Source organism: Protopterus annectens, chromosome 1.part1 (assembly GCF_019279795.1).
Source record: "Protopterus annectens isolate FY-2018-M chromosome 1.part1, PAN1.0, whole genome shotgun sequence".
Lineage (NCBI taxonomy): Eukaryota > Metazoa > Chordata > Ceratodontiformes > Protopteridae > Protopterus > Protopterus annectens.
This window is the reverse complement of record NC_056726.1, coordinates 1,632,321,523-1,632,348,023: the sequence shown is the minus strand read 5'-3', so window position 1 is coordinate 1,632,348,023 and position 26,501 is coordinate 1,632,321,523. Positions and strand designations below refer to the sequence as shown.

The following is a 26,501-nucleotide window of genomic DNA, read 5'->3' as shown; positions in this document are numbered from 1 at the left end:
GGAATCAGCATCATTTTCTGTTTAAACAGTCCAATAATATGCTGTTATTTTAACATATGAAATTGGCAGTTTAAAGCTCTGATTGCCAAGGTTGCAGAAGTATAAACCTTTTTACCCCATCTATCCAGCGCCCTGGAGTCTCTATCAGAAGGGGTAGGATTTTTAGCAGTAGAAGCCTTAATGTCCTTGGGCCCCTGAAAAATGGTTTCTGGATCTGCAACAGGATTTTTGAAAAGGAACTTGCGTGACTCAGGAACCCTGTAGTATCTGTCAGGTTTACTAGGAGCCATAGGCAGGGAATCAGGGGCCAAACTGGATTCCGAGAACACATCATCAACAATGTCTAGTACAGAAGGTATAGCCAAAGGCCTATGCTGAGGCAGAAGGAGGAAATCCTTAAGCCTCTTTTTTGAATTAGAATATTCCTGACTTTCCCAGTGGAAATAAAGTTTCCCCAATAGAAAAATCCTTAAGAGGGGAAGCAGACGGGATGGAATCCTCTGCATCAGAATCCTCGTAAGTAGGCATGGACAAATCCAGGTCATAAGAAGAGTCAGAAGAAACAGAATCCTAATCAGAAGATTCATAAACAAGCTCAGCCCTAGGCCTCGGGGGGGGGGGTTGACTACCCCTGATTAGAGTAATTAGATCATCAGCCATTTTGATAATTTGATTTTTAGGCATAAGGGCCTGTACATGTGGCCTGGGCGTCATTTTTTTTAGACATAGATCGAGAGTTAGGCCTTAGTAATGAAGGCGGTGTCGATTTAATATGCAAGTCTGTAGGCCGAATACACCCTCAGAAGCCAGTGCCTGCACAGCAGCTCTGGACCCATCCAAGGTACAGACATCCGCAGGTTCCATAGGTGAAGCATCTCATGGCATACCGGACTCCGAATGGGTCTCAGTATAGGCCTGCGAATTAGAAGTAGCGGGTATCAGGGGCTGCGAAAACGCCTCACTGAGTACCGGTGAACTAGCGACTGGCTTAGGAGAAGTGCCGTCAGCAGTTTTGGACCTTGGCGGCCTGTCTCTGTCTTTACCTCTGTGTTTTTTCAGAATCCTGGTAGTCGGATGGCTAACTGACGACATTTCTAGATAACTATACCGAGAACCAAAATATTTAGAGGCAAAAATGTACCGACGACTGATAGTGCACTGATTAAATAAAGCACAAAAGCGACAGCAAGGTATGTCGTGGTCAGAGCCTAGGCAAGGAATACAGTACGAATGAAAATCTTTATGAGGTATTTGCTTTCCACAAGTAATGCAATTATTTACTTTTACTGACATCGGAAAGGAGCAAGAAAAAGTTTCCCCAACGGGGTACTTAGCTTTAAGTTGAAGACTTTGGTTCTGAAACTCGAAAATGAAAATTTCAGGAGTCGGCCGACCGGCACTTGCGAACTGCTTCTGCTTCAGGCACCGAAAGGCAAGAAAGACTGATGTAATGATGTCGGCTCCATGTTTTATACCCCTGACGACCTGATGTCATGGAAGAAGGGTCAGCAACCGACGCAGGACCCAAGACTTTGTTAATTAGGCCGACTGAGGGCAACCTGCCAGCAGATTACCCAAATGTAATGACTGCAACAGTGAAACATGAAGAACATCAACCAAGAAACAAGTAATCTGTCTGGATGGTGTGAAACCAGGATGAGGGGGAATGCAGGGGGGACTACTGGGTAACAGGTGGATCCATGGAGTGTTGATTGTAGCTAGATATCTAAATGTAAATATAGTTAGTCAAGTGGTTATAATGAGTGTAGTACAGACCTGCCCTACTGTATTTGGCTCCACCCATTCATTTGCTTCCTGCAGCCCCCCTTGCTTTGAAGTCATCAGCTGCCACTGTAGGGGAGGAGTCACAGCCTTGGATCCATAAGTTTAAAATCGCCAAGGCATGATCAGAGTCAGACTCCGGAAATCAGTGATTGAATAGGATAAAAAAAGACATCAGACAATATTTCTAGTGATTAGATGAATCTATAAGAAGAAGTTATGTACCTACCATAACGTTCCATGTTAGTTGTCTTCTTCTCGCCTTCTTTTTTGCTGGATGGGTTCAGAGCCAAACCTCGGCTCCGACTTGGCCAATACTAAAGCTCGAGAGCTAATTCCACCGGCTCGAGGCTCCCCTATATCCCACAATGCTAGGCGGTAACTACTCAGATCTCGTTTGATAGCTAAACCAAGCAGTTCTGGTCTCCATAGTATGGGGAAAAAAGAACCCACCTCTATATAAACCTGAATGTAAGCTACACAAACATAAAAGGGGGAATAGAGGTGGTAGAACATGTGGGAAGGAAACTCCAAAGGAAGATCCCAAAATTTCCTATCGGTCTGTCCAGGCTAGGGGGAAGGAGGGTGGGACGCAAGAAAGAAGGCGAGAAGAAGACAATTAACATGGAACGTTATGGTAGGTACATAACTTCTTAATGTTAAGTTGTCAATCTCGCCTTCATTCTTGCTGGATGGGACCGCGTCCCTAGCACCTTATTCCTGGTGGCCTACCGGAACAGACTCTTGAGCACAGTGGAACTAAAGCTGGCACAGTTTTTGGAGGCCATATCCAATTTGTAATGTGAAATGAAGGTATGAGGAGAAGCCCAAGTGGCTGCTGCACAAATGGAATCTATAGGCAGCCTGTCCTGAAAAGCTACAGATGTAGCTAATGCCCTAGTTGAATGAGCTCTAGGTCTTGAAGGCATTTTTTGATGTCTGATTTCATAGATGAAGGTAATTATAGAGGTAAGCCATCTTGAAAGGGACACCTTAGTAACTGGAAGGCCCAATTTCCCTTCCGCATAAGACAGGAAAAGTTGATCAGATTTCCTGAACTGTTTAGTCCTGTCTAAATAATATCCAAGTTGGCGGTGAACATCTAGAAAATGTAACTTTTGTTCCGATCTGTTGGAATACTCAGGGAAAAAAACTGGGAGATCAATTGTTTGGTTCAGATTTGTCTCAGAGGAAACTTTAGGTAGGAAGGATGGATTAGTCCGGAGGGACACCCCATCTTTGTGGAAAACTAAATAAGGAGGACGACTGCACAGAGCATGAAGTTCAGATACCCTTCTAGCTGAAGTTATGGCTACTAGAAAAAGTGTTTTCTATGAGAGTAGCTTAAGAAGGCATGAAGCCGCTGGTTCGAAGGGGGGGGGGGGAGGATCAAGGATGTCAGAACCAAATTCAAGTCCCATTGAGGTGGGGGATCTTTGATTGGGGGCTTGAAAAGAAAAATACCTCTTAAAAAGGCTTTGCAGAGCTTATGGGACATGATACTGAAGTCTGAGACTCCTACATGAAAATTAGATATAGCAGCTAGTTGTACTCTAATGGTAGATGAAGAAGAGCCTAAATGGAAGAGCTCTGCCAGAAAGTCTAGGATAGACTGGATAGGTGCAGTGAAAGGGTCTATATTCTTTGATGCTGCCCAGAAGGAAAAAGTTTCCATTTACTATTATAAATCTTCCTGTTAGAAGATTTGTGAGAGGCTATCAGGATGTTCTGGACCGAATGAGAGATTAAAGGAAGCCTGGCTAGGGTAGGAATTGGAGAAACCACGCTGTGAGGTTGAGAGAATGAAGGGAGTGGTGCAGCTGGCCTGACTGGTGGGTCAACAGATCTGGCACCGGGTCCAGATGCCAAGGCTGCTCCAATAGGTAATGATGGAGGAACGGAAACCATATCTGTTGAGGCCAGTAAGGGGCAATGAGGATCATTGTAACTCTCAAGGCGATAGCTTTCTGAATTAATTGAGATATCAGTGGAAAAGGGGTAAAAGCATATAGAAGTCCCCGGGGCCAATCGTGGACTAGAGCATCTCTGGTGGGATGGCCTGGTAACGGGAAGAGAGTGAAGAAGTCGTGACACTTGCTGTTTTGGGGAGTAGCAAAAAGATTGCAGCAAGGCTGGCCCCATCTTTGGAAGACTTCTTCCAGCACTGATTTCTTCAGAGACCACTCGTGGGGCATCAGAATGGCCCTGCTCAATTTGTCCGCAATCACGTTGGACTTCCCGGGAATGTGCGTTGCTGTCAGAAAACGCTGAGAAGAAATCTCCCACTGCCAAAGTCTGAGTGCCTCTCGACATAAGGGGTAGGATCTGGTTCCGCCCTGTTTGTTGATGTACCACACTACGGACATGTTGTCCGTCTGAATTGCAATAGTCCCCGTGGGAAGAGAGTCCTGAAGGGCTTGCAACGCTAAAAGCACTGCTCTCATCTCTAAGACATTTATGTGCAAGTGGCACTCGAAAGGTTGCCATGTGCCCTGGACTGCCCTGCCCTGATAATGCCCCCCCCACCCGATCAGGGAGGCATCCGTTGCCACCGTGGTGACTGGGGGGGAGGAACGAAAGGCTTGCCTTGGACAACTTGAGGTGATGTGATCCACCAAGACAGGTGATTCTTGCATGATTGAGTTATTAATATGATGTGAGATATTGGGAGCTGTTGGAAGGACCATTGAGTAAACAGCATCCATTGGAGGATCCTCATGTGGAAACGAGCTAAGGGGAGAAGGGTGACAGTAGCTACCATGAGTCCTAATACCTTCAAGACTACCCTGGCTTTGACCTTGTTGCATTGTAGTAGAAGGTAAATTTGTTTGCGGATATCTAACACTCTTTGCTCTGTAAGTCTGGCGGAAAGATGGAGTGTGTCTAAGGTGGCGCCTATAAAGGTAATAGATTGACAAGGCAGATTTTTCGAAATTTATTGAAATGCCTAGAACTTGGCAAGTTTGGATGGTGAAGTCTCTGGCTAGAAGCAGTTGATGTCTAGTGGTGGCAGTAAGGAGCCAGTCGTCCAAATATGGAAACACCTGGAATCCTTGACGTCTCAAGTGAGCCGCGACCACTGCCATGCATTTGGTAAACACTCGGGGGGCTGTAGTGAGACCAAAGGGCAGGGCTCTGAACTGGTAGTGACTGGCTCCCAGCCTGAAGCGGAGAAACCTCCTGGAGCGTCTGTGCATTTTGATATGGTAGTACGCATCCTGAAGGTCTATCGAGCACATCCAATTGTCCTGACCCAAGAAGGGTAGAATGGACTGTAGCGTGACCGTCCGGAATTTTGTTTTTTTGATATAATTGTTTAACTTGCTGAGATCCAGTATAGGTCTCCAGTCCCCTGTTTTTTTTTGGTACCAAAAAGAATTTGGAGTAGATTCCGGATCCTTGCTGGTCTGCTGGGACTGACTGGATAGCTCTTTTGATAGCAGCTTTGATATTTCTAGTGCTGCTTGTTCCCTTAGACTGGGTGGAACGTCTGGAAGGGATCCTTTGGGTTGGGAAGGAGTGTGAATAAAGGGAATTTTGTAACCCTCGGATATGACTGACTGTACCCATTTGTCTTGGGTGAGGGAAAGCCAGGCTTTTGGGTACAGTGATAATCTTCCCCCGACTGCCTCCGAAGGTGGACAGCCGGGCAGCTCCTCAGGGATGCTGAAAGGGTTTATCAGAAAAAGTTTCTCTGCTACCCTGGTTTTGCGGACCTCCTCTGCCTCTAGGGCGGCGTCTATTGTTATTCCCCCGTCTGCCTCTCGAGGGGAATCGACCTTGTGCGTCAGATGAGACTCCCTGAGGCTTGCGGAACCACATTTTTCCTCCCCTCTGACCTTTTGGATAAGGTCTAGAAGGGGTAGAAAACGGACTCCCACGGCAGAGAGAGTCTTACCTTCCACCTCGCACCTAGTCAATGTATCCTTCACCTGAGGACCAAACAATGTTGAGCCATCAAAGGGGAAATTGGTGAAGGACGCCTTGAAAGGGTCCACAAAATTGCAAAGCCGCATCCAGGCGTGACGTCGTAAAGCTACACCTGTGCCTGCGGCCCTACTCATCCCATCAGCAGCATATGAGATAAGCCGCATGGAGGAGTTAACAATCGAATTCAGGGTTGCCAACTGGGAGTTCATTTTGTCTTGGAACCCCTCAGCTGTTGGATCCTGTATAGCCTCACCCATATCTTTGAGCAAATCTCTCTGGAGACGGGTGAAGTGACACAAGTAGTACAGTGACCGCATAGAGAAGGTCGCTGAGGAAAACATCCGCTTACCGTACCTGCCCATGGTCCTAGACTCCTTATTAGGAGGATGGACAGGTACCGAAGGATCGGCTAACTCCTTCTTAGTGGCTGCGGCCACCACCATGGCATCAACAGAGACACCTTTTGATAGAAAGTCTTTGTCCTTAGGGGCAGTAATAAATTTTGACGGCCTCCTTGGGGTAGGTTCCACTGAATCAGGGGCCATCCAAGCCTTCCTTGCCACCACTTCCATAAGGGGGTCAAAGGAAGGGGACACCCAGGAGGTGGAAGGGTGAGAGCCAAATGCCTCAAGGTAAACTGACTCGTCCTCTGAAGGGTTAAGGGCAGGCCAGTTCCCCCTCTGTTTCAGGATTTCAAGGATGTCAGCAAAGGCGACATCCTCAGAGGGGGACCGAGGGGAACCTTCAGATTCCTCCAAGTCAGTGTCAGAGGTGATAGACTCAGGGGAGTCAATGTGCTTCCTCTTGCACTGTCTCTTCCGAGGGGGTTCCCCTACCGGATCAGGAGAGGCCTCGGAAGAGGAGGAAATTCCCAATGGGGAAACCTGAGGAGCTGGCTCTCTGCGGTCTGATACAAGGGGATGGGTAGAAATCACCGCAGGCACTGAAGAGGGAGGAGCTGACGGAGCCGACTGTGGGGTAGACACTGGGTCTAGCACGCTCCACATGACCTCGAAGGCGCCCCTATCAGGCAAGGCCGGAGGTCCCCACTCTGAGGAGACAACCCCCCCCCCCGGCACCGACAGGGACGGCCCCGAGGCCGATGTCGGAGCCAAACTCACCAGCGCCGACACTCCGAGAGGGAGAACGGGGTCAGACAAGGGTCCGATGCCACTCGCCCCCTCAGAGCCGATGAGGGAAGCCCGGCGCAGAGATCCCTCCAATGAGGAAATCAGAGCAGACAACGGAGCCGAAAGGGAAGGTATTGGCTCCGAAGCACCGACAGCCACGGCTCCGATGAGCCCCGGCTCCGAACTCAAGGAGTCGGAGGAAGAATAAAATCAGGGATGGAAATAGCCGCTGACTGTTGATTAGGGCTATGCAGCATTTGGGCCAGTGCCTCGGACTTAAGAAGTCTACTCACCACCCTTTGTAAATCATGGTCGGACAGCCTGGAGGACTGAGAGGAGTGAGACCTATGGCTCCGTTCTGATAGAAGAGGAGATCCCGGCGCTGAATGGATGGAGCCAATGGAAGGGGACGTAGACCTCTTCTTAGCAGGTGGCTCCGATAAGCCTATTGGAGCCGACTGAGTCTTGTCAACCTCGGCTCCAGCCAGAGCCGAGGTGATAGTATGAGACTTGGAAACATCGGCTCCAGCCAGAGCCGATGTCGAAGCCGATCTAATGCTTCCACGGGATGGCTCAGAAACTGGAGCCGATGGTCTGGAAGTCTTAGAAGGCTTCCCCGACACAGACTGAGTCGGGGGGCCTTCAGGCTTTAACAAGCCACGTAAAATCAATTTATTTTTGCGTTCCTGCAGGACTCTAGGGCTGAATGCATGGCATACAGCACATGAGTCCTGCAGGTGCAAAGGTCCCAGGCTATATACACAAGAAGTGTGACCGTCTGTCAGAGACATTTTCTGACAGCACGAATCACACTTCTTGAAGCCTGAGACCTTGGAGTCTTTAGACATCCTAAGTTAGTGTAAAAACACAAGCACAACACAAAAACACAAACACACCCGTAAGCAAAAAATAAAAATTCAGTCACACTGAAGGACTAGAGGAAGGAGGGAGAGGGCCAAAGGCCTAAAAGTTAAAAAGGGAATAAAAAGGGATTGGAGACACTCAAGGGGGACCCGATTTAAACTACTGAAATACTACAAATAAAACTACAGTAAAAGGAAGAAAAATTAGGGGTTGAAAAAGAAGTTTCTAATTAGAAAACTTACTAACCTGCCAGAGCCGGCAGAAGAAGCACCTCGTCAGCTAAGTGGCAAACGAGATCTGAGTAGTTACCGCCTAGCATTGTGGGATAGAGGTGAGCCTCGAGCCGGTGGAATTAGCTCTCAAGCTTTAGTATTGGCCGAGTCGGAGCCGAGGTTCGGCTCCGAACCCATCCAGCAAGAATGAAGGCGAGACTGACAACTTAACTTAGATTTTGGTATGGCAATTACTTTTTTTGCCAGATTCTGAACCATTTTACATGCCCTCTCCATAGACTCTGGAAATTTCCTCTGGTGAATTGTAATATGGAAGAAAATGTATTCTGATACAAGATACATCATGTACAATCTGTTTACAGTAAGAGTTCTTTAAACTCTATATATTACACAAACTTTTCTACTGTTATATGCCCAGCCCTAAGGCAGACTATGGGTTCTAAAAGTAGTTTATCTTCAGACAATTGTAGAAGGAGTGTCAACCATGGTTATAAGCATCCCCCTAAGTGACAGAAAAAGACTCAATTCCTTAGTATGACATTATCAAATTGTATAATGTGGGATCACTATCATCTTGCCCTGCAAGAAAGTGTATGCCCTGGCTTAAAAGAAGGTCAGAGGGAGTGACAGTGGACAAGAAGCCAAGGCACAAATGAAGAAATATAATGTCCAAGATACGATACAGCCAACACGTTTTTGCATGACACTGCTTGTTGCTCAGAACAGAGAAGAGCAGTAAAGCATTTAACTTATTTTTTAACCAGGTACTAAAACTGAAACCTAATACAAATATTTTTGCTGCCCGACTGGGTTGCTTCATTTTACTACTTTCCTGTTGGGTATGTACTACCCTTATTGCAGTGGGAAAATCTGAAACACAAGGTAAGAATCCATTACTTAGAAAGTTCTGATGTAATTCTTTTATTGGTTGTCAGACATCTACAACAGTAAAGTTCACAAATGACTAGTGACTGGTACAGACTTGGAAAAAAAATAAACGTGGCATTCTGCCTAAACATAAAGGAAATATTTTACAAAAAGAAGAAAAAATGTATACAATAAATGACATGCTTGGATTGCTGATCTGATTGGAAATTAATGTTTCCAAGCAGAAACTAAGAATGTCTTAGAGCTGGGGAAATGTCAGCCTACATGTGTAAGTGAATAAAATTAAATACAAAAAAATGAAGAAAATAAAGTAAAGACTGCCTATTGTTTGGATAAAAGTTGTCAAGGTGAGCTTTGGGTCACGTTTTTTTCAGTTAGTAGAGAACTGAAGCTGACTTTTGGAAGAAGAGCCCTGTCTTAAAATACATCAGCTGCAAATTATTTCCATAATTAGAGTAAACTGAATATAAATAAGATACTACTGAATATGGGCTAGCATACCTGCAATAATCAGAGTGAAGAATTCCTGAGTGACAACATAGTGCATGGATTTAAATGACTGACTACACCACTGTATGTACAAATTTACATTAGCCTTCATATGCAAGTTAACATTCTGTTATTCTTACCTGGATGCTGTAAGCAATTTTTCATCTCAAGGTACCCAGGGATTTCGGAAATGTGTTTTTCACCAACAGCACACTATTTCTTCACACACAGATGGCCAACATCTCTAAAATTCATAACAAGCACACGTCTTTTTGAGGGAAAAAATGCTACACTAAAATGGTAAAACTCCTACTCCTTCTGACACAAAGGTAACATGCCTTGAAGAACATGAAGTAATGTGTCATTTTACTGTGCATTCTAAGAAGCCTTTATTTAACAAAATAAAAAGTAGGATGGAGAGTTCAGGCATGAAGCTGACCAAAAGTTTTGCTTCAACAGTGGTCGGAGAATTCCATGACTCAGTCACAGGCACCAGATCTCTACATCAAGTTCATTCATCTACGAACACTTCACATTTACTCCAGAGGATCTCAAACAGCACTCAATGTCTCGCACACCTTTCAGCAATGAACTTCATCTAGTAGTCCTGTTAGAAGAAAAACACAAAAAGATCACATTAACGATTCTTTCTTACAATGGTACAATGACTCTCATGTCACACTTTTTGTAATACTCTACCAATGGAAAACGTTTTAAGGCACTGTACAGATACAATTTCCAGTGTACACTTTTTCCAAGTAACCAGCAGGATAAGGCAGTTTTCAATGGTCATCCTCACTGACCCCCAAATGTTCACCATGGCATAACTACACTGGTGGGAAAAGGTTTGTTCTCCAAATCATAATCTAAACCAGGGTGTATACCAATGTATAATACTGTAATTGGAGAGTGTACTCTCTATTCTACCAGGTAAGGTTTTTTTTTCATCTGTCACTGAGAACATGAAGAGAGAGCAAACTAAATTCCAACATGTTACAAAAAAATCAATGGAAAACTCAACATCAAATAAATATGAGCCTCTGCCAGAAGAAATGGGTGCTTGACAGCACAGATAGAGAGAACAGGCATGTCAATCCTGGGGGAAGGGCTAGTGGTTGCCACCTGATATGCCACAGCTCTAGTGACAGAGCCTTGCTGGACAGCCGGGGCTCATCATGCAAAGGGGGGGGGGGTGTAGTCTCCCAAGCTGGTAATGGTAACCCCTGTTGGCGTATGTGGCACAGCATGTGCGAGTGTAGGATGGCCCTAGAATGATGTAAAATTTCAGGTCACCAATAATCATAAAATGAAAAATGCGCTCAATGCTGGGAAGAGCAGAAAGCAACCTGATGGCTGCCCTGGGTGAAGGACTCTTACAGGCTTGGTTGCATATGCCAAACTTGCTCATGTGAAAAAAGAAAAGGTTCTTTACACACCAGCTCCTTTACAAATTCTAACTGATGTGACAACAAGCAGAAGGGCAATCTTCCAAGTTAAAACCTCCATGCTCTCTTAGAAGTACACTCCTTTGACATTCTATGTTTAACAGAAACTTGGTTAAAACTCGTGACTAAAGACAATGAAGTCATCCCACCCAGATATAACATCATAAGACAAGACCGTATAGCTAGAAAGGGAGGTGGGGTAGCTATCTTATATAAAGCAGAATTTCAAGTCACTGTATCTGAGTACAAACCACCTCAAGACACTAACGCTGAAATCCTAATTTCTAAACTTCAGCTCAATATAAGCAAATCCATATATATCATCTATATTTATCTTCCTCCTGGCAAAAACAACAACACCCTAGAAGATATCCTTTGCTGCCTATCTCAAAACTTCCCATAAGAAACTATAGTCCTAGGTGACTTTAATATTGATTGGAAGTCTTGTAGCACTGAACACCCTACTAACCATATCAACCTATATGGTTTCTCTCAAACCATCACCTTCCCTACTAGAATAAACAAACCCAGTAAGAAAGAAAGTACCTTAGATTGGATACTCATAAACAATCATCTCCAAGCATATGAAGTAGGGACCCACCCAGATGACGTAAGCAATCACTCACTCACCTATATTAACAGGCATAAGACCAATATACCCTCCCCAACCACTTTCAAGACAACTCGAACCAATAAAAACTTTAACCCTGATCTCTTCCAAAGAGAACTTAGGGCATGTGATTGGTCTCCCACAAAATACCTCCCTCTTGAGGAAGCCGTAAGATGCTTTAATTCTAAATTCCTAGCCATTCTTGACCACCATCCACCAACTTGATCTATCAGAATTAGGACTAAACCTGCCCCATGGCTTTCTAGAGAAACCAAGCAAAAAATCTTACTTAGAAATAAACACTGGGCCAAATGGCGTACCACTAAAAACCCTGTATATCAACAAATTTTAGACAGCTGAGAAATAACACAAAGAAAGCTATATTCTCAGACAAAAGAAACTTTTACTTACAACTCCAGCAAACTCACCAAAAGAAACCACAAAAGTTTTGGGCAGCCATTAACAAACTACTCCACCCAGGTCAATCCATTACACCAACCCCCCAAAGCTCTGACCATGATAATTCTATGCAAACTACCAATAACTTCAATACTTTTTTCACAGAGGCCATTCAAACACTTGCAAATCAGCTATCACCTGATAGCTCAACTCTCACAACCTCTAATACTAGTCCACTCACTCCTTTTCTCTTGCACCTAGTACCTACATCACAAATTCTCACCCTAATTAAAAAACTTAAACCATCCACTTCCTCAGCTGACCAATTACCTGCAGAATATCTGCAAAAAGCTGCCAAAGCCATAGCCTATCCCATTTCCATCCTGATTAACAGAACCATAAGCGAAGGACAAATCCCAACTATCTGGAAAATCTCCCACAGTATCCCCCTACATAAAGGTGGCAACTTTTACAAATTTTTTAACTACCGACCAATAGCCTTACTCTCACCTTTGGCAAAAATTATGGAAAGATGCATCCATAGTCAACTACTTGACCACATAATCCAAAACAACCTACTTTCCAAGTGTCAACATGGATTTAGGCCATTCCACAGTACTACCACAGTACTACCACTGCCCTCTTATCCTTTACTGACTGCATTAACAAAAAAACGTAACAACATGGAATTCAGGCCGACTGTGGGCAACCTGCCAGCAGATTACCCAAATGTAATGACTACATCAGTGAAACACGAAGAACATCCAGGAGCACCTGAGGTGGTAGTACAGGCAGAAAGCTTTGTAAAATGAGCATTTTAAACTTTGGGACAAGGAGAAACTTGTTTAAAATGAGTTATGTCTAGTATGTCTTCCTTTCTTGGTACCTGAAATAAAATCCTGTACCTTTCTCCCCAGGCGGTAACTCTCTCTCTGGTCCTTGACTGCAGCATATAAGGTAGCTGGTATAAGATCAGTGGTCTTTTTAACCCAAGTGAATTCTTCCGCATCTTGCGATTTTTTGAAACTAAAAATTGCAATCTTGGTGGACTATCTTAAGGACCCACTTGTCTTGTGTAATGCATTCACATTTTTATATTTATTATTATTTATTATTTTTAGCAGGAAAGTCCGACTGAGATAACACTCCACTGAACTTCATCGAAGACCTAGGAAGAAAAGCACTACACTTTACAAGTTCTGACTTGCACATAAAATATGGTTTACCATCAAAATCTCGCAACACACTTGTACGAATGATTACTTACCTGACGTTAAATGTAATAAAATCCAAATTCTGAATGATTACATAACCGAAAGTTGTAATTTAGAAAAGTCGACCTAAACTATCCGGACTTCCGGTTATGTCCTATTAATGTTTTGCAGGGGGACAAGCCCCCTGTGCTCCACACACCTCCTGCTACTTACATTTACAAACTCAGAGATCGCACTACAGTGAGGGAAAGTTTGCATTTGCTGTTGTGGATTCAAATATTTAAAAATCGACGATACAACATCTTGGAAGAGTGACATTCAACCTTCCAAGTTCATGTAACTGCCTTGTGACATTTTGATGGCAAACCATAAAATGCATTTACATGATGTCAGAAAAAATACAAAATCTAGATAAGTTTTCATATATGAGAGAAAAAAAAAATACAATAGCTTACATTAACATCCCTAATGAACAGAGCATTTTTTTTCCTCCCAATTCTTTCTGAGAAAATGAGTAAGCATTGGCACTGATAAATTGCAATCATTTTGACATTTATGTGCCTTTGTCCCTCCTGCTTGATCCACAGACCCTGCACTTTCACACCATTGGAAATAGCCCTTCAAGGCAACTGTTCTGACAGTCTGAGGAGGAGTTGTAGACAACTGGTTTACTCATTACAGTGACTCCCTTCTTGCATATTCCAGCACCAAGATCTGAAAAGATAGTGTGTTGAGGCTGGGACCACACTGATTTGAGGTACCACTGAATTCTTCTCATGTGAAATCTGGTCAAAGGAGTCATGATAATCATAGTGGCCATGAAATCCAGAATCTGAGGTATTTGTTGGTAGATGTGCGAGATTGGCTGGAAAAGGTCAGTAAGATTTCTCTGAAAAGTTCTACTTTACTCTGAAGAAGGAAAGCCATTCCTAAAGGATGCCAAAAGACATCCCAGGAAAAAAAAATATTCTGTGAGATAGGATGATTCAAGACGTTTGTAAATTCAGTTGAAACTCAAGACGGGGGAAGTTTCCCAACACATTTCAGAGTCTCAGAGGGTCTTGACAACTGGAAAAAGACTCGATAAATGTAAGACACTTGTCCAGATATGGAAAGATGTGTATTCCTTGAAGTCTGCAGGAAGTAATTACTTGACCTTGGTGCATAATATAGTCCAAAAGGAAAGGCAGAAAGCTGATAATGTGAGCCAGATATAGAAAACCTTAAATAAGTCTGAATTCCTTGCCAATGGGAATGTGATGGTAAGAGCATCTTATAAGTTTAAAGTTCCATGAAACTGATGGGGGTGGGGATAAGGTTTGGAGGGATTATATTTTGAACGTCGGGACCTTCACATACCAGAAGAGTCAAGCAGTCATTCTTTCTTCTGGGACTATCGTTGGTTCTGAGAGGTTTTTACTTACTTTTTATAGCCTTCCTGACATTGTTTTTAGCACCTTGCTGCTTAATTGCCTTTTTTAAGGGGTCTTGAGTTAGAAGGAAAGATTTACTGAACTTAGAACATGAACACTGGAAAATCTGGGTCACCAGCTGAATCAATTTTCCTTTTATATCAACTTTTTTAAAGACCTTGGCAGCTGAATGGCCAAATGGAGCTTAATATCAAATGGAGAATTTAAAATGGCAGTTTTAAAATCTTCTGGTAAATTCTGAAAGTCTAACCAAACAAATCTTATAAATGACAGCAGCAGTTCTGGAGATGGCATCAGCAAAATCATAGGCACACATTAATGTGTGTTGGGTTAGAGGAGAACCAGAAACAATTAAGGAATTCAAAGAAATTTAACTAGTGAAGAGGGACGGGTTACAATTAACTTTGTCATGTTCTCAAATGAAGCCAGTAAACAATTATAACATGCAAGCTTGTCAGTTTGAAATTCTGAAAGTTAAAGTAGCAGAAGAATAAACTTGTTTCTAAATTTGTTGCAAAAGCTTTCCCATCCTTGTCAGAGGGAGTGAGGGTTTAGCATTTACAACCTGCTTAGCAGCAGAAGCTTTAGATAAAGGAAATCACTCTAGGCTTAACTTTAGGATTAGAACAAATATTTATGAATCTGAGATACATTGTATAACCTATCAGACTTTTTAGGAGCAAGGGGCTGACTTTCAGGCATGCTGCAAGCTGTGAAGAAAACATCCTCCAAATCCAGAGATTTCCAAGATGGCTGCACATTGAGTAACAGCTTAATTCTAGCTTTCCCAGTGTGAAAACAGAAATTTAGCACAGAAAGCCAGTGAACCTAGAGTTCTGTGTAAATTTGATAACTGGCTAGTAAGTGCACTGCCTGGATGTCAGGAAAAAAAGAAGTCCTGAGGACCTGAAGGAAAATCAGCTACAAAAGGCAACGAAAAAACCCTGACTGGGAAAAGTACTGCAGCTGTTCAGCAAAAAGCAGTGCAAGCTCCAAATATGACTTCCAGTAACCTAGAGGAAAATATAGGCAACAGCACAAAGACCTGACTAAAATAAATGAAACACTGATGGGGTATAGCAACTCAAAAAATAAAAGGCTGGAAAAATAGCAGAAGCTTTAAACAGATATTCAGACAAGGTAATAAAACTGCAAAACTTGGAGAGTGAAATGAAGAAAAGGCCAGCTGAATATGAGGCTGCACAAGAAGAGATGCTTCAAAAAATAACAGAATTGGAAGTTATGTACTTACCATAGCTTTGCATCTGTGTTGTCCAGTTTCATTCTTCCTTACGAATGGGTCTACGATCTGATCCTCGGATCAGACCTGGCTGTATACACAAGAATTCGGATCCAATTCTTGAGCTCCTTCTTCTACCCACAATGCTCTATTCCATCCCCAACTCCTCAGATCGAGTTTGCTGCCTTACTTCCCGCTGTGTTATAGAAACAAAGGATAGGACTGAGGCTCAAACCAGGAATCTGAAGATTCCAATATCATCCAAAGATCCTTCTAAGAGTGACAGGACCGGGGGATGGCTGGGAGGGAAGGCGAGGAAGAATAAAAATGGACAACACAGATGCCAAGTTATGGTAAGTACATAAGTTCTAAATCTGATGATGTCCTTTTCATTCTTCTTCACGAATTGGTCAGAGTCCCCAGCTCCGTAGCTCTTGGGCGGCCCTTACGGAAAGATGTTTCGGAGAACTGTCTAACCAAAAGAAGCTCTGCTTCTGGAAACAATGTGTAATTTGTAACGTGTAACAAAAGTATAAGTCTTTGACCAAGTGGCTGCAGTTCAAATATCATCAGTGGAAGTTCTTGATGAAAAGGCAGATGAAGTAGCCATAGAACTAGTGGAGTGAGCCCTAAGGGGTCGAGGCAATTCTAATCCTTTTTAAGAATAAATCATCAAAATGCAATCCATAATCCATTTAGCCAGAGGAATCTCAGAAACTGCCTGATCCAAGCTGTTAGAGGCAAATGATACAAACAGCTGGTCAGACTTCCTGAACTCTTGTTCTGTGAAGATAAAAACATAATTGTCTGTGCACGTCAAGAAGGTGAAGCATGTATGTAGATCAACGTGGGTATGTTTCTTTAAGGAACCTCCTGTGGGCATTTACAAGTGTACTGAGTACTGAGCACATGCAAGTCAGAGTGCCATTTTGTAGTTAGCTGTTGAGATGTAAGCATGCATGTGTGTAAGCTCTGTCTGTTAATCAGTTTGTTTATATTTATTAATGCTGCTATTCATCCTGATGTGTTTTTATATAATAAAAACCAAACCACAAAAAAAACAAATCTGGTCAATGAACTGGTACAGCCACAAGAATAAACTCACCAAAAGAAGAGAAGTGTACCAGAACCACAAAACTGCACGTTTCAAAATAAACAGATTTATTTAGTTGCAAGTAAATACTTTCAGTTAACACTGCTTCATCAAGCTTAGAAACAAATACAAATGTAGACATCTAGAGTTTAACATTATATACTTGCGCAAGTGATGATTAAAAATGTCATAATTAAAAACCATTAACAATTTAAAGAAACACTGCCTATTCCAAACATTGATATTCTATTTTAACACAATTACTTCAAAAATGTAACTCTTTTCTTAATGAAAAGGTTTCATTTAAACCTGGAGGGAAAAAAGCTCTAAAATGAAATATCCATTTACTCTCATGTTTCTCAGTGATATTAAATAAATTACTTCCTTTAATTGGTGCACAAATATTCTCCAGTATTAAAAACCTAAAAGTACGTGTAACATCGATATTATGTATATGTTTACAAAGGAAATTAGTTGTAACCCTTCTTTTTATTTCCAATAAATGGCTACTAATATGCTTCTTTAACCTTTGATTAGTTTTCCCTACATAGAAACAGTTACACTTTATACACCTTCCCATATAAAATCAATGTTGCTGTATTACATTTACCATAAGCTTGAATATGAAAAAGAGTGTTTTTGACCGGATGTAAAAATGTAGGTTTCTTATAAATATACTTACAAAATGTGCAACAGTTACATTTAAATGTATCGTTTTTGTTTAAAAAAAAAAACAAGACCTATGTTTTACTTATGCTTTATAACATAACTTATTTTTAATGTAGTACATCTCCTATAACTAAAAACTGTATTGCTAGATATCTACCTACATTTTTATATCCGGTCAAAAACACTGTTTTTCATATTCAAGCTTATGGTAATTGCAATGTGGTCCCCTGCCATAAACAAACTTTACAACAAAAGGAAGAAACTGTTGCAGAAAAGGGGAAAATCCCAGGATGCAAAAAACTTCCTTACCAGCCTCAGTAAGAAACTGAGATCCCTCATAAAATCCTCCAAAGCTAGTTATGATAATAAAATTGCCAAAGATTCCAAAGACAACCACAAGGCATTCTATAACTATGTCAAGAATCTAAATGGCAATGCTCAGATCTGCTCCGAGCTAAAACAGAATGGCATTAAATATACTGATCCCAAGGATATTGCCAATATCCTGGCAGATCGATTCAGTGCCAACTTCACCCCCCTCTCACCCCCTAAATGGCCCATCTCAATACCAGAAGATTGCCAAATTCTGGTAATAATGGCCACACAGGTAAAAAACACACTCAAAAAAAGCTAAGAATACAGCATCCATGGGACCAGATGACATCCTGGGCTGTGTACTACATGAACTACAATATGAACTGGCACCTCACCCAAGTGTCATGTTTAATCATAGCCTCACCTCAGGTTTCATGTCCACTGAGTGGCGCAGATCTACAGTTATCCCACTCCACATGGAGGGATCCACCTTGGATCCCGGAAACTACCGTCCCATCAGTCTGACAAGCCTTATCTGCAAGGCCATGGAGCGTATTATCATGGAACTTATAAACAAAGACATTGGCAACGTTCAAACACTGGACCCCACCCAGTTTGGGTTCGTGAAGGGCCGATCTTGTCTCCTGAACCTGACTGACTTCTTCGGATCAGTCTCCAGAGCCATGGACAAGGGTAAGGTGGTCCACACAGCCCATCTAGACCTTGCCAAGGCCTTTGACACCATCCCTCACTCTGGAATCATAGATAAACTTACTAAGCTGGGCATTAATCCCTACATCACCCAATGGGTTGCCAACTGGCTTACTGATAGAACCCACAATGTAAAAGTAGCAGACTCCAAATCCAGCTCCAGACAAGTGACAAGTGGAGTACCTCAGGGTTCAGTCCTGGGACCGCTCTTATTTGGCATCTACTTCTCTGAAGTACAGGCCAACACTAAGGGATTCTGGCTAACAAAGTTCGCAGATGACTGCAAACTGGGAGCCATTACTGAATCCCCAAATGATGTGGATACTCTGCAAAAGAGCCTTACAGAAACAGATGCTTGGTGCCAGAGCCATGGGCTCAAGCTCAAACTCAATGCCAAGAAATGTACAGTTATCCCCTTTGGGAAAAAACATGTATCCGTGAATTATCATATAGGTGGCAGTACACTAAACACCGAAAGTGTGATAAGAGACTTAGGGACACAGGTGGATAGTGGTCTCACCTTCGATAACCACATCGCCACAACAGTCAGGAAATAGTACAGTTTTGTACCTACCATAAATGTAGATGTCCGGATAGGTATGCATCTGCAGTCCTAACATATGGGTTGTCCTGCCTCAGGCAGCCCTTCGGTCGGCCGGATTCCAAAGTCTGGGTCTGGCCTCGGCTGATGTCGCACTTCACCCGACGTCATAGCTGCTGTTTATTGGGTATAAAGGCATCAGCCGACGCCATTTTCCTCAGTGTTTCTTGCCCCAGATGCCAGGTGCCCTCTAGGAAGGCTAAAGTTGGATAAATGCAAATAATTCCAAACAGTAGAGAGCAAACAATATATATAAATATATACATATATACAAACAAATACACCATAATAGTTTCCCCCAGCTAGCTAAAAGAGGGGTAAATACCCTAGGAATACCACAGAGGGGAAGGAGGGAGGGTAATCCTGACTGCAGATGCATACCTATCGGACATCTACATTTATGGTAGGTACAAAACTGTACTATGTCCTTCAAGGATGCATCTGCAGTCCTAACATATGGGTAGAATACCATAGCCAAACTGGGGGAGGAGGCACTAAGATAAAGATGGTGTAGTTAAGATCCCTTGCAAAACAGCAGTTGCAAAACCTGCTCGGGATCTGGAGTATAAAGAAAGATTGTAATGCTTGGCAAATGTATGCACGGAGCTCCAAGTAGCAGCTTCTAAAATGTCTTTGGTAGCCACTCCTCGTAGGAAAGCTGTAGTGGTGGCTGTAGCTCTTGTGGAATGAGGTCTGATATTTTCAGGAGTTGTCTTTCCATGAAAAGAGTAACAAAATCAAATACAATTTCCTATCCATTTTGAGATTGTCTGTTTTGAAATTGCTTTCCCTTGCATTCCTGCTGCATATGCTACCAGAAGCTGGTCAGTTTTTCTGTTGGTCTTAGTTCTGTCCAGATAGTAGCGTAATTGTCTGTGCACATACAAGGTATGTAACAGTCTTTCCCCCCTGTTCTGTGGGTTGGGGAAGAATGTAGGTAAATGAATCGCTTGGTTCAATGCAACTCTGGAGACTACTTTTGGCATAAAGGTAGGGTTAGTTCTCAGAGAGACTCTATCCTGATGGAAGATTATGAAAGGTTGGACTGCCATTAATGCCTGTAACTCAGATACCCTTCTTGCTGAAGTGATTGCTAGCAGGAAAGCAGTTTTCCAAGACAAGAACTGTAGCTCTGCTGTTGCTGCTGGTTCAAAAGGGGGAAGTGTTAACTTTTCCAGCACAAAGTTGAGATCCCATGTAGGTAAATGTTGTTTCCTTGGGGGGGTTTACATTTTTGATTCCTCTCAAGAACTGCCTGAGTAGAGGATGAGAAAAGACAGGAGGATCCATGTTGTATTCTGCTGAAATTGCTGATGCATGGATCTTAATGGAGGAGTAAGACAGGCCATTGTGCAACAGTTCTGCTAAGTATTCCAGGATGTGTGCTATGTTTGCCAATGAGACATTTTCTCCCTTGGTTGCACTCCAAATGAGGTATCTTTTCCACTTGGCTGAATAAGTTTTCCTAGTGGAGGGTCTGCGTGCCTCCAAGATAATGTCCTTAACCCTCTGAGATAGATATGGGTTATTTCGTGTTATGCAATATTCCAAGCAGCTAGCTGCAGTGTTTTCAAGTTTGGATGTAGGATCTTGTAGTTGTTCTGTGTTAGAAGTAAGGGACATAGAGGTAGATGCCATGCGTGTGTCCGAGACATGCTTCTCAGTAGTGGGTACCAATGTTGCCTCAGCCAGTCTGGAGCTATCAGGATTACCCTTGGCTGATCCTCTCTGATCTTCAGTAGAACTTGGTACATCAAAGGAAGAGGCGGGAATGCATATGCTGTCAGGTTTTTCCAGCTGAAGGAAAGGGAGTCCACCCTCCAAGCAAGTGGGTGGTATGCTCTTGTGCAGAATTTCTTCAATTGGTGGTTGTGTGGGGAGGCAAACAGGTCTATTTCTGGTAATCCCCATTTCTTTTGTTATGTTTTTGAATATATCCGGATGCAGCATCCATTCGTGAGCATCCGTGGTAGTTCTGCTTAAGGTGTCTGCTAGAGAATTTTCTTTTCCTGGTACAAATCTGGCCTGAAGTTGAATGTTGAGATTCAGGGCCGCATTCCACAGGTCCATTGCCATCCGGCATAGAGGATATGAGTGTGTACCTCCCTATTTGTTGATGTACCACATGACTGTGGTATTGTCCGTCCTTATCAGCAGATTACCCTGTTGAAGGAGTGGTCTGAATGTCTGGATCGCATGTTTGACTGCCAGCATCTCCTTTAAATTTATGTGTAGACTCAGCTGGTCTTGGGTCCATAGGCCTTGTATACATTTGTCCACCATGTGTGCCCCCCAGCCTAGGTCTGAGGCGTCCGTGGTGATGGTCTGGCTTGGATGAGGTTTCTGGAAAGGCAATCCTCTGTTCAACTGACAGGCCTGAGCCCACCACAGGAACTCTTGCTTCAGGCATGGAATTATTGGAATCTGGGCTTCTAGACTGTGCTTGTGTTGAGACCATACATTCCTTAGGTACCATTGTAACTTCCTCATATGTAGCCTGGCATGCGGAATCAATATTATGCAGGATGCCATGTAACCCAGGGCTTGCAGGACTTTCCTTTCAGTAAGCTGAGTTTGTTTTGTTAATGTCATGAAGTAGCCTGGTAGTTGCTTTTGTTTTTCTTCTGTGCGAAAAGCCATCTGAGTTGATGTGTCCAGTTCTGCACCCAAGAATGTTATCCTTTGGGATGGTACTAGTCTTGACTTTTGCATGTTGACTGTGTATCCCAAGGCTTGCAACAGTTGTATGACATTTTCCAAATCTTTTGTTAATTTTGCCTTGTTGTCCACTTGTATTAGGCAGTCGTCCAGGCAAGGGTAAATTTGAATTCCCTGAAGCCTGCAATGAGCAATTACTGATGCCAGGCATTTTGTGAATACTCTGGGCGCAGTAGATAAGCCAAAGGGCAAAGCTGAGAATTGATAATGCTCTGATCCTGCAAGAAATCTGAGGTGTCTTCTGCAATCTGGTCGTATAGGGACGTGCAGGTATGCCTCCTTGAGATCTAGAGTCACCAGCCAAGACTCCTTGCCCAGCATGGGAAGAAGCTGCTGGAGGGTCAGCATTTTGAATTTTGGAACAATGAGGTATGTGTTCAGTGCGGACAAGTCGAGAATAGGTCTCCATTGATTTTCTTTTCTTGGTACAAGGAAAAGCCTGGAGTAAAATCCTTGGCCTTGTTCCATAGGTGGCACCTTTTCTATAGCTCTCATCCTTAGTAAGTTGTTGATTTGTCTTAGAGCGTCTGTTTTTTGGCTTGGTGGTAGGTTTGGCATTCCCCTCTTTTTTGGTAGAGTGTGGAAGTGAAACCTGTAGCCCTTGTCTATTGTTTGTAAAGTCCATTTGTCTCCTGTAATGCAATGCCAGTTGTCGGAAAATAAGGCTAGTTTTCCACCCAAGGGAGCTTCCAATTGTTCCCTGGTAGGCGGTATCAGAACCAAGTCATTGTGTCTGTCCTGTGGAAGTGGTTGTAGTTGAATCTGTGGCAGTACTTCTCTGATTGGCAGGTTGCCACTGACGTCCCCTGTAGGCACCTCTAGATTGACCTCTGCCTCTTGAGCGTCTATTTCTGCCTCTCTGTGCTCTGGAGCTGTCTGGAAAGGACCAATTCTTCAAAGGCCAATTTCTGCTAAACCTCGGAGGTTGGACCTGTAAGAAATCCTTGACTGTTTGGACAGATTTTGTTTTTTCTTCCACCTTCTTTAGAACCTCCTGTGCAGGGGAGCCAAACAAACTTTGTTTCCCCATGGGAGCATCTAGGAGTTTTGATTTAACATGGTCTGGTAAGGATTGTTCTTTTAACCATGCATGTCTTCGAATCACTGTTCCGGTCATAGCTGATCTAAAGGAAGCCTCCAGTGCATCATAGCCACATTTTAAGAAATGGTTACTGACCTGCTGAGAGTTATGTACCAAATCCTGAAGAGACTTGCGGTCTAAAGGCTCAGGAGAGGACAGTTTTTTATTTAGCTGGTCTAACAAAAATTCCTGATACTGAATCATGTGGAATTGACAGTTTAAGGCCCTAGCCGAAAGAGCAGCAGAAGTATAAACCTTTTTGCCCCACCTCTCTAATGCTCTAGATTCCCTTTCAGAGGGAAGAGGGTTTTTGGCAGAAGCAGCTGCCACACCTTTAGGGCCCTGTGAAATGGTTTCGGGATCTGCAACAGGAGCCTTATACAAATGGTAGTGTGTGTCCGGGACCCTGTAATATCTGTCAGGCTTGGCAGGGGCCGGAGGAAGAGAATCAGGGGCAGTACAGGCATCATTAAATGCATCATCAACGACTGTTAGTACTGGAGGAATGGCTAAAGGCCTATGTTGTGGTAAGTGTAGAAAAGTCCTTAGCCTTTTCCTTGAATCTGAAAACTCCTGGCCCTGCCATTGGAAATGCTCTCTCATAGCATGTAGGGTTTCCCCAAACGAAAATTCTTCAGGAAGAGAAGCAGAAGGAATGGAGTCTTCTGCATCAGAATCCTCATAAGGAGAATATGGGCCTTCCTGAGGGTCTGAAATGTCTGAGTCATCCGAGGAATAGTCTGTAGAGACAGGATCCGGAGGTTCAGTCCTAGGCCTCTTATCTGAAGGGGGCTGAGAGGCCCTGTCTGGGTGAGGTTGGGATCCCCTGATCAAAGAAATGAGATCCTCAGCCAGGCTGAGCATTTGTGAACTAGAGGTAGGCCTATGTGAGGGAGTTTTAGCAGGTAAGGCCTTAGAAGATTTAGCTGCTTTAGCCCTGGTAAAAGCCTTGATGGACATGGAAGCAGGGGGTCTAGCAGCCCCACGTGCAGGGGTAGATATGTCTAAAGAAATAGTGTCTGACAAATCCTGGGTGCCTGCTTCTGTAGCAGTAAATTCAGTAGCAGGTTCAACCATGCTCTGTGAGGCCTCGGCTATAGGAGGCATGCTTTTGGCCGAAGGAAGAACCGAGGACTCGGTTTCAGCCGAAACCGAGACACTCGCGGTAGGCCTAACCGTGGTTTCAGCCGAAACCGCGGGCCGCGAGTGTCGGTCCTTTTCCTTGCGCTTTTTAGCTATTTGTGCGGTCGGAGTCTCCGACGGCATTTTGTAAGCAAAAGCGGGACCAAAAAACTCCTCCGCAAACTCCGACCGACGTCTAAGTGTCCATCGGTTGAAGGAAGCACAGGCTAGACAAGCTGATACGTCGTGGTCTGGGCCTAAGCAAGGAAGGCAGTATGAGTGGAAATCCTTATGAGGTATTTGTTTCCCACAAGTTAAACAATTATTTACTTTTTCTGACATCGGCTGAGGCAAGAAAGAGTCCCCAATGGGGTACTTAGCTTTTTAGAAGTTTTCGGTAGTAGAAATCCCTGGATCTGACCGACCAGCACTTGCGAACAGCTTCTGCTTCGGGCACCGCGCGGCAAGAAAGACTGAGGAAAATGGCGTCGGCTGATGCCTTTATACCCAATAAACAGCAGCTATGACGTCGGGTGAAGTGCGACATCAGCCGAGGCCAGACCCAGACTTTGGAATCCGGCCGACCGAAGGGCTGCCTGAGGCAGGACAACCCATATGTTAGGACTGCAGATGCATCCTTGAAGGACATCCTTCTATGTGGCACACCTCATCACTAAGGGCTTTTCATCCAGAAAAAAGGAGGCTATTGTCCCACTGTACTCATCCCTCGTTAGACCCATTATAGAATATAATGCCCCGTTTGGTATGTACCTCTCAAGACATCTGCAACCACTGGAAAGGCCACAGAAATACTTCACTAAAAGAATCACAGGCCTAAAGCAGATGCCCTATGCTGACAGCCTTAAAAAAACTCCAGCTATACTCTGTCGCATATCGTCTACTCAGGGGTGATCTCTACTTAACATACAAGGCCATGTCAAACCCAGAGCTGTTGGACATGCTCCACTTAAAGAAATCCCAATCCGTCAGAGCCACACGCTCCAGGGATCTAAACCTTGTCATCACAATAAACAAAACATGCTGGAGGGATAGGTTCCTGACCCAAAGACTCCCCAGACTCTGGAATAGGTTGCCCATACATGTCAAGCAGAGTGCCTCTTTGGCCCTCTTCAAAAGGAACCTTGACGATTGGATGGAAGAAAGGAAATTCACCCCGTGGATCACGTCAGTCACCCTGCTAGACAGCGGTCCAGGGAAGTAAATAGTGTGGGAAGAAACAGCCAGGGAATTGTTATGGCTAGGCTTGTATAGGCCCTAGTGCTGATAGCCTAGTACCAACCTATGAACCTATGTAGCAAATGATTCATATGGCAAGGTGTATAAAGTGCAACTGTTTCTATGTATCTACTGCATTTAAAAGTCCCTTTTCAATCAGGGTGAACTGTAGTCTCTGTCAAGTTATTCTGATAGCATAATTGTCACTTAAGGGAAAGGTTATTCCTAAAACAAAATCTAGGAGAATCATTGATAATCTTTCTGATGTTAGGGTCAGCTTGTAAAACTGACCAATTCTTTTTCAAAATATTACATACTATGTTCACATCACTCGAATAGGTTAGACAAACCCTAGTCTTACGACATGTACCAGCAGAAGTAGCATCTCCATTATCCAGGATAACCCAAGTTTAGTGACTGCAGCAGTGAAACACGATGAACATCTGACCAATTATTTTTCAAAATATTACATACTATGTTCACATCAATCGAATAGGTTAGACAAACCCTATTCTTACGACATGTACCAGCAGAAGTAGCATCTTCATTATCATTCCTGAACCTCTCAGAAACGTAGGGTCCTTCCATCACTACCCCTCATGCAAAGTACCTCACTCATGCAACATTCACTCTCATGTAATTTATATCCTCGAGCTAAAAATTCATTCTTAAGTCGTCCAAAAGGTGGAACCAGGTCAACGTCATTGTCATGAAGCTTCATTATCCCTTCATAACATTTCTAGTAATATGACCAGAATGCATGCTGGTTCTGTGCAATAGAGTATTCTTACAAGATTTCCTGTAGAGATGAGTGTGGCAACGTCTCAATGCCCCTTTGTCAACTGTAACATCAAAGAAGTCTATACTTCCATGAAATCAGTTGTCTTGTGTAAAAAAAAAAAATCAATAAAACTATTCAAGCTCTGTTCTTTTTCTTTCCATATGAGAAAGAGATCATCCACAAATCGCCAGTAGAACAGGATATTCCCCACAAAAACATTATTATTATATAATACATACTCCTGTTACCAGCATGCAAGGGTCAAGTTGGCATTAAGTGTTGGCACATGATGCGCCCATGCAACTCCTGTCTGCTGGATGTAAAAGTCATTGTTGAAAACAAAGATATTATTTTAGAGTACAAGTTCAATTAATTCACATAGCAAATTGACCTTACTCACTGGCCAGTCAGTACTGTTACCAAGGAATCGCCTTGCACAATCAATGCTCAATCATTGGGTGTCACTATAAACACTGAAGCTACATCTAATGTGACAGAAGCTTAGACGTAATTCCCA

General features: G+C 43.3%; 1 protein-coding gene across 2 annotated transcripts in view; it reads right to left on the bottom strand.

The window, feature by feature from the left end:
- Positions 1 to 8,844: 8,844 nt before the first annotated feature.
- Positions 8,845 to 26,501, bottom strand: part of MEAF6 (MYST/Esa1 associated factor 6) — a 919,140-nt gene continuing 901,483 nt past the window's right edge. For both annotated transcript variants that reach the window (XM_044083666.1, XM_044083674.1), the window contains one exon: positions 8,845 to 9,923. In XM_044083666.1, the coding sequence (XP_043939601.1) occupies positions 9,915 to 9,923 (9 nt within the window). In that variant the 3' untranslated portion in view covers positions 8,845 to 9,914. The remainder of the gene's footprint in view (positions 9,924 to 26,501) is intronic.